Here is an 8,836-nt window from a genome sequence, read left to right as displayed (position 1 = left end):
GGGTAGCTAACTGAGGCCGCCAGGGTGAGATGCTGCCCACCGTGGCTCTGGGCCTGCCCGCAAGGACAAAGGCCGTGCGGCTCACAGACAGAGTATGGGGACAGTGAGCAGGTTTGGAGCAATCAATGCCCAGATCAGTTTTAGACACTGAGTGGACTCGTGGGCAAATCTTTCAGGTGACTATGTCCTGTGGACAGCAGAAACTGCTGGGCAGGGACTCTGGAGAGAGCTGGGAATTGGGGCGCAGATGCCTTGAGCGCACGTGTGTATACTGACGGAGGCGGAACGGGGAGAGTGAAAGAAGAGAATTCGGGGCAGAATGGAGGTGTCCACGCTCGGAGGAAGCGCAGTCCGTGGAGGAAACCGCGGGGGTCCCAAGGGCGGGAGGGCCCCTGGGTCAAAGACTTTCTGAAAGGCAGGAGGGTCGCTCCCTCCGAGTGGGTCAACTACCAGGCATGTGCGGGGTCTACTGCCGCAGCTCCCGGCGGGCGGGAGGAAGAAGGAAACCAGACCACGAGCGTGGTTCTCGTAGTGGGCAGCTTCGAAAGGAACAGACTCTCGGCTCTTCACTGGGAAGGGACCTCTGCCTGCCCATATTCCCATACAAATCATAAACTTTCCTCCCGGCGTGCCTTTTTCATGCAGTTTTTCCTGACTGTTCCATTCTTCATCTAGTCCTCATTCCTTAGAGGCCCAGTGCCCAGTGCCTCTGGCCTCTGTGTACAGCCCCCCAGTTCCTCTGGGGTGCAGCCCCCTACGCCTCGGGATCACCCCAGCAGCCTCCGCCCGCAGCTTGCCCCGCCGTAGCCCCTGCGGTGCTCTCTTCACAGGGCAGCCAGAGTGACTGAAAAACGTAAATCCCGTCACATAACAGCCCTGCTTAAGCCTACAATGGCTTTCCATTGCCCTTGGAAAGAATCTGGACTCTTGGAAAGACCCCTGGCCCTAGCGTGGAGTCATGTAGTCGGCCCAGCCCACCCCTAGGACTTCCTCTCCCCACTCCGCTTGGCAACGCCGGCTATTTCTGTGTCTCCAGGCCTGTGCCCTTTCCATTCCTCCTGCTGTCAATGCTCTTTCCCAGCACTCCCACGGCTGCCTCTCCCTCACCGGCAGCTCTTACCCAAATAGCCTTCCTGCAGCGAGGCCTTCCCCGCCCAGACTCCTGTAGTGCACTTTCCATGCGAGGTCACCCTCTGCAATATCGTCACAGTGTCTTCTCTGTGGCACTTGTCAGGATTGAAATTATTTGTTTGTTGGGCTTTTGACCATTTGGTCTTACTCTTCTTCCAGCTGTTATTCTGTCTTGTTTCCAGCTGTATCCAGCACTGTAAGGGGTCCTGGCACACAGTAGGTGCTTTACTGATACTCCCTCTGGCTGATTGGCTAGAGGCTTTCGCACACTGGACACTCTTTGTCCGTACTGTTGTCATTCCTTCAAGCATGCCCTCCTGACACCCACTCTAATCAGACTCCCTGCTGTGTTCTTTTTCATAAAACCTTGTTATTTCCTTTAAAGCACTGTCACTGTTTTTAATCATAAATGTGTATATGTATTTATATTCTATCTCCCCACTAGACTGTAAGTTCCAGCAGGGAAGAGACTGTATACTATTTGGTCACCACTGTATACCCTGTTCCTGGCACATACTAGGGTGCTCAATTATTCTACATTGAATGAATATTAAAATATTCCAAGTCCCTCCTAGATTTAAGTACAGGGTAGAATATGAAAAAAAATACCTGATGAAAGGTTGGTAGACCCTTGGGGGAAATTTAGATTTTTTCCTTGCTACAGCTTACACATAGGTTATCAAACTGCTTATATCTAGAGAGAGATATTTGTATCTTTTTCTCCAACAGGACAATTTGGCGAAGGGGCTGGACCTAAGTCCGCCTGAGATGGTGGGGGAGGAGACATCCTGGTGTTGCTCTCCAAGGTGGATGGAGGGAAGGCAGCCAGCTGGGTCCCACCTGAGCAGAGAGGCTGCTGGCCATCGTTGGGAGGAAAGACAGCTCCAGGGGCCATGGCTGGGTGGAGTTTAGCACATAAAGTCTGGCCACTTTTTTCTTTTGCCCAGATGGAGATCTGTATAGTGTTCAGGTGGTTCTTCTGTGAAAAGCTCCAGCTGCTAAAAGGAAAACAAGAACAAAAAAGAGTAGACAATATATCATATTTGCACGAAAACCCCAGCTAACTCAGACTTGTGAACAGGGCATACGAGATGGTGAATTCTCTAGAATGGGCTCTTTGAGCCAGCAGCGGATTGTGGTATAGGCTCCAAAGATGAGCTGCACCATGCCTGTGATTCTTGTTCTCATTTGGAAAATGAGTTAATAGTACTTCTCTCTTATTAATGGGGCAACGGAATATTGGCATAGCATTAGGTGAACTGAATTCTAACCCTGAATTACCATCAGCTAGCTGTGTGGCCTTGAGCAAACCAAAGTACTTCTCTGTAACTTAAAACGAAGGTGATAGCACATAACGCTAGACTCTAAAATGATTGCACAATTAGTTTTCTCATTTAATACATCCTTCCTATGGTGGGCTGGATGCAGCCAAACTCCACACTCCAGCGCCGTACCAGCAGAATCCCTTCTCTGATTTGCCGAGCCCGGTCTCCTAACTGAAACTCCAGCTCCGCCACCTGCTGCCTCAAGGCCTCACGTAAAGTCTGCAGTTGCTCAGCCTCTTCCCTGCAGGTAAATAACAGAAAACAATCAAATTTCATAATCGCCCCAGGTACAGTGTTCCATTGTCTCTCTCATAATATAGGTTCTTCCTCTGAAATTAAAAGAGAATGTCACCTTCTTTATTTGTATCAGTTGTAGACATAGATACGTTACTAGGACAGGTTGTCTTTTTCTTAAAATGACTCTATTGCAGTATAATTTACATGTCATAAAGTTCACCGGTAGTAAGAGTACATTTCAATGAATTTTAATAAATTTTAATAAATTCATCAAGTTGTGTAATCACTGCCATCCAGTGTTAGAACACTTCCATCTCTCCAGTAAGAGCCCTTAGCCCCTTTATGGTTAACCCAATTCCCATCCCTTGGCCCCAGGCAATGGACAGCTAATCTACTTTGGGTATACATTGTAATCTCTGTGAAAATAATGTAGATTTTCAAAACTCTAAGAACTGCCAGCATTTGCATTTGCATGATCCCCATTCACATTTATTCTTTAACATCCTTCTGGCAACACCACTGACTGCCCCTCTTCTGACCTTCTCAAATAGCCCTCGCCTTAAAGAATAAATGTTCCTGTCTAGCAAATGGCTCTCACACACTCCCACTGAGAAAGCAAGAACAAGACCATGAAAGCAAAGGAAAAGCCTCTGATTTCTCATTAGCCCTGCTCCAGGGTGCTCATCTGTCCTGCCCTGATTACCTTCCTTGCTCCAGGTGTGTGAGCTGGTACTTTTATGGCTCCCTTAGATAATTACCTTTCCTCCTCCGACATGTCCCTGGAAAAGAGTGCCTGCTGTCCCGTAAGGTGCTGTTCAACTTCCTCTAAATGCTCCCGGAAACTCTGGCAAATCGTCTTCATAGCTTCCATCTCGTGGACTGTACACTGAGAACAATTAGAAAGAACTGAGAAGGAAGTCCTTTCTGATTCACTGCAAGAGCTCACCATGGTGGAGCCTGCTTTCCCATGTCAACTCACCTGCTTGCAAAGAAGTCCTACTGCTAATGGACAGGAAAGAGAATGAGAGCCCCGTCTTTGGGTTCTCAAAGCAACTAGATGCAATACTTGGCTGGGATGCAATACTCGGCAGTTGTTGGGTGGTCCTTGGGCGATGATCATTATGTCCCCAAGACTGGAAGGCAATCTGGAGGATCAGGTGATATAGGGATGCAAGGATGTAGACAGAAGGTGGGGGGAAGGGCCAGAGTGGGAGCATTTGCTTAAAAAAGTTGAGTCTTGTTTCACTTTGGTGCTTAGTACTGCCTCATTCTGAGTGTCAATAATACTGAACACATCTGTTCAGATGTTATGTGTTTGATTACAGAAAATCTGCTTGGAATATTTTTCATTAGTCTTAGCCCTGCTTAGCCACAGTCCCTGGATATTAAAATCTGCAGGGTCAGCTCCACCCAGCTAACAAGCTCATCCAGAGTAAGGCAGGCAAAGGTTACTCATCCTATACTCTCTACGGGTTAGACTCTAAAATTGAACTTAGTCTATCCTCTCAATGCTGTTCCCCATTGCTCCTGATGTGAGTCATCTTTTAAATCTTACTTCCCCTCTAGGACTGTGCTTTTGGCCCTGGTTTCCTAGTTTAAACATATTCTTGCAGCCCCTGAGAACTTCAGAACTCTCCGCACATAACGGCTCCGTCCAAACCCTTGCACTAGGAGACCTGACCAAGCTCCAGCATGGCCCCCGGCAGCACAAAGCTATGTCCCCAGGTTGACCTTAAAGCCCCCACCTCTGCCATTAAAAACTTGCCTGAGAAAACCAAGAACATTTACTGTTTGCTTGCACCAACACCTGACATAGGCCTCTGTCCTTTATTGGAGTATTTACTAACAGGGGCTTACAACTGTGAATATGTATCCCTTACAACTCAGAATTCCCCCTCTCAAGGACCCGAGAGCCATGCCTTTGAAATGCAATCATCTGGAAGGCTACAGACTCTGTCTCCCAGTCTCTGTGGGGAGGTAGAATCTTAACTTCCATTATTGCCAGCTCACAAACACAGCTGGCCTAATGGCACTTGCATGGAATAACCCTTTGTAATTTTTCTGCTTCTCTGACTCTGCTGAGCTCTTGCTTTCCACTCTCCCTCATTCTCTCTTTAAAATGCCCGAATCACCTCTGCACAAATCAGACTGGAGCTCAGTTCTCTCCCCTACTGTCAGTAGTTGCTGAAAAAAATCTATTTTCCCTGCTTTAACTAAATTTCCACCGTTTATCTTTGACACCCCAAAGCCCAGTCCACTTTTTGGGCTCACTGATGATTTGCTGAGTTCTTATGAGCTATCCACCTTATTTTGCAGCCTAGGATAGATCATGCTTTGAATAGACCCATGATCCGGAATCCCAGGGTCACTACTCATCTGGCTTTGAGTGATATTAATGCTTGTTGGACCCTAAAGCCACCTCTGGCAGGCCCACACGTTTGGACCCCCTCCGAAATCAGTATGGCACTATCTCTCTCCCCTTTATTCTTGCTAACAAGAAGACTTAGAGTCAGCAATGTGTCTGGATAAAAAACTACATTTTCCAGCACCCCTTGCAGATAGGATGGCCAGTGAGAGAGAAGCAGAAAGCATGGTTTAGGCCTTCTGTGAAGCCCTTCTAAGAAAACTGATTTCTCTGGACGGCCCCTTTTAACCTTTTCTTCTTCCTCCTTCCACAGAGACCACCCCTACAACTAGGTTAATTCCTCCAGCCCTGTTTCTAGGAAGTCCCCAATTTCTTACCCTTCTCCCCAAAACCACATAGTCAAGATCCTAGCAGCCTGATTGCTATTTTTATAAGAATTGTCATAATGGAAATACTTTCCTAAGAGTAATATTTTTACAATCAAAACTTTCCATCATTTTGTTTTGAGAGTTTGGTTTTTATTCTACTAATTTTTATACTGAATAACATGTTTTGCATAGTAAAACTCTCCAATTACTTTTGCGTCAGTGTGAGTGAACCAGTTAGGGGAGTCTTTGGAGCATTATTGATGTTGGCAAGAGTGCTTGAAAGATGACTAGGTTATGGCTCCTAAAACTAGAAAAGATCTTGGAGGCCATGAAGGGCTTCTTATAAAGGTAAGCGCTCCCACACAGAGTGCTTCGTTAAAGTCAAAAAATGGCAGTCAGATCTCAAACCCAAGTCTCTCGGTTCTTTTCTTCCGAGATCTGAGTCACAGTGGAGGTGGACACATAAAGAAGTTATTTGTCCCTCACGAGTGAGCTGTTTGAGTTTCTAGTAGATTCCTATAAGGTAACCAAGAACGATCAACTGGTTCAAATTCACTTCAAAGTTCTAGGGACAGTGAAGCCAGGGCCACGGAAATATGTTGCTCAAGTAAGCTGGACATCACACACATTGAATTTCATGCTCATCTGGTTATTTGGGGGTAATCCATTGTTACTGAAAGGTATAAGTGGGGGCTGGATTTAGGAATAATTGATGAAATGTTTGCTCTCTGAGAAGGGAATGATGTGGAAGATTCTGAAACACTGCCATCTTCTAGTCATTTGGAAATACTAAAAAATACATTTTAGCCCTAGAAAAGGTATAGAAATCGTTTCAGAAACTCTAGATAAGAATAGAAAAAAGGAATGAAATAATGTCATTTGTAGTAACTTGGATGGAACTAGAGACCATTATCCTAAGTTCAGGAATGGAAAACCAAACACCATGTTCTCGCTAATAAGTGGGAGCTAAACAATGGGCACACATGGGCACAAAGAGATGTAAAGGTCATTGGGGAAACTAAGAAGGGAGAAGGCTGGGAGGGCAGGTGTGAGATAAAGACTTACCTGTTGGGTACAATGAACACTATTCTGGTGAGGGGCACACCAAAAGCCTCGACTTTAGCATTATACAAGGTATCCTTGTAACAAAAACATTTGTACCCCCTTAATATTTTGAGATTAAAAAAAGAAGAATGTTTCGAGCTCTTTTTTTCCAATATAAAGGCTTAATTATAACCCAAATACAATCGAAGTTCTTCTCTACTGACCCAAACCCATTAAAACACCATCAATAAAAAACAATAAATTTTGCTTTTGAATTGGCTCATATTACTTTGTAAAATTTGCATGTTTTCCTTTTTCTTTAAATGCAAATCATAAACACTATAGAAGAATTTTATATTATTCAGAAATCTTATTTCTGATACATCTCATTTTTTTTCCTGAAACTATTTTTTTGAATTAACACTTTCAAAAAATTAACACTTTTTAAAAAATTAACAAATTATTCTGAGGAATTCACTTATATATATATGTGTGTGTGTGTATATATATGTATATATATAAATTTAATTAAATCAACAAACCATTATCATTGATAGCCTACAGACTACAAAAATGGCATTTACCAATTAGCCAGCTAAGTGTTTCTCTCCGGGGTTACATACCACTATGTAAAGGGGTTAGGTGGAGATGTTTTTCTGAGTCTTCCAGTTTTTACCTAAAATTACTCTCAGTGTCAACATCTGCTTGAACTCCGATTCTTGTGTAAGAGATGTTATCCATCTTTGCCTATAATCTTCACTTGGTCCAAAACCTTTTTCTGTTAATTTTATTATAAATATTTTTGCTAACTCCAGCTAGCATCTAGCATCTAACTTAAAGCCATTTTTCTCCAGAACATTTTTCAGGCCTTACAAACCCAGGCTCACTCACAGTAGATACTGCTGCATGTTCCAATCTTTTTCTCTTTGTTTTTTAAGCTTTTTTAAGTAGCGCCCTCTCATGGAGGAATGCAATCCTTTACTTCCATGTGCTTTCCTTCATGTGTGTGTGTGCCTGCATATGAGTTTGTGCATATGTGTGTATGTTTTGATTGTTTCCTTTGGGTGTATATTTCTTGTTTGTTGGATGTAAATAAAGAGAAATGCATTGTCATGTAGTAAAACCCTATATAGTATCTGTTTCAGCAGGTGTATAATGCCAAATCAATTTGATATAAAAGTACCTCCTTTTCTGCATAATTGCAAATTCTCAGAGGAGAGAAGGCAGAGGCAATATGAGACAAAGTATCAAAAGCCATGAGATGGTGGCCCTTGCACTCATTCAAACTGCTACTCGTTTAAAACCAAGTCTGAGGATGGCCATTGTGCATAATGGGCCACAAAAATCTCTCTACTTTCTGCACAAGTGCTGATGTGTCATAGTGTCAAATCAGGAGGGACATCTATCTACGTCCGTCTCTCAACATGAGGCAGGAAGAGTGGGAAGAGCTCTGGTCTACACTGGGAGCTGGCCCAGGTTTAACCTTCTGTCCCTATTCTAAACGACATCCTTACCTTGTACCTAGCTCTGCATTCCTGTGCCTGAGTGTCCCGAGCGTTGTTTCTCACTCTTCCCAGTCTGCCCTCCGCACAGAAGCTGCAGTTTCTACCTGCTAATCTGCCCTGGCTGCCACATGCCCACTTGCTCTTTCAGTCCCACAACCAAACCTCAAACTCCAAAGGACACCTCCAAAATCTCATGAACCGCCAGACTTTCCACACTGACAGTCTTACTAGTCTGTGTTATTGTCCTGCCACACTCTCTGGACGCCACGGTTTGCCTGATGGGTTAGACGCCCTCTTGGCACTTGCAGTGAGGCCCACCCTCTAGCTGCTCTCAACGCTGGTCCTTCCTTTCTCTGCACCTCACTTGTATCAAATAACCTCATTAGGTTGGACGAGTTTTCAGTTTGTGCCATGAGAGGCCGTGTTACCTATTTTTCTTTTTCACTTGTGGTTCATATCACTGAATAAATGATAGTCTAATTGAGCACCAAGATATAGCTGTTGCCATAGATACCTGATTACAATACTGGGGGATAAATTAAGTGATGGTGCTTCCCAAAGACAATTTGATGCACTAGACTTCTAGCTTCTCAGCCTATGGATACGTGTTTGTTATTTCGCTCCTTAGTGCAATAAGTAAATGATTTATATTGTTTTTAAGAGTGGTGATATAAAAAGAAACTAGATAGTATCTTATTATGGAATAAATATCTGCAGGATTTACACTAAAAGAATGACATTAGATATATCTAAAAGGACTATTTCTTCTAGGGTTTTTAACCCAATTTTGATTTGTGCAATTTTATTATTTTTAACAAAATGTAATACTAAATATCTAATTTGTGTATCTTTGTACAACTT

At 43.8% G+C, this 8,836-nt stretch overlaps 1 protein-coding gene across 1 annotated transcript in view; it reads right to left on the bottom strand.

The window, feature by feature from the left end:
* Positions 1–1,772: 1,772 nt before the first annotated feature.
* ITPRID1 (ITPR interacting domain containing 1) overlaps positions 1,773–8,836 on the bottom strand; it is a 91,081-nt gene continuing 84,017 nt past the window's right edge. The window contains 4 exon segments of the mRNA XM_045564308.1: positions 1,773–2,078; positions 2,080–2,129; positions 2,586–2,697; positions 3,452–3,579. Coding sequence (XP_045420264.1) covers positions 1,826–2,078; positions 2,080–2,129; positions 2,586–2,697; positions 3,452–3,579 — 543 coding nt within the window. The 3' untranslated portion in view covers positions 1,773–1,825.

This window comes from Lemur catta, chromosome 11, assembly GCF_020740605.2.
Source record: "Lemur catta isolate mLemCat1 chromosome 11, mLemCat1.pri, whole genome shotgun sequence".
Classification (NCBI taxonomy): Eukaryota; Metazoa; Chordata; class Mammalia; order Primates; family Lemuridae; genus Lemur; species Lemur catta.
This window is presented reverse-complemented; position numbering and strand designations above follow the sequence as displayed.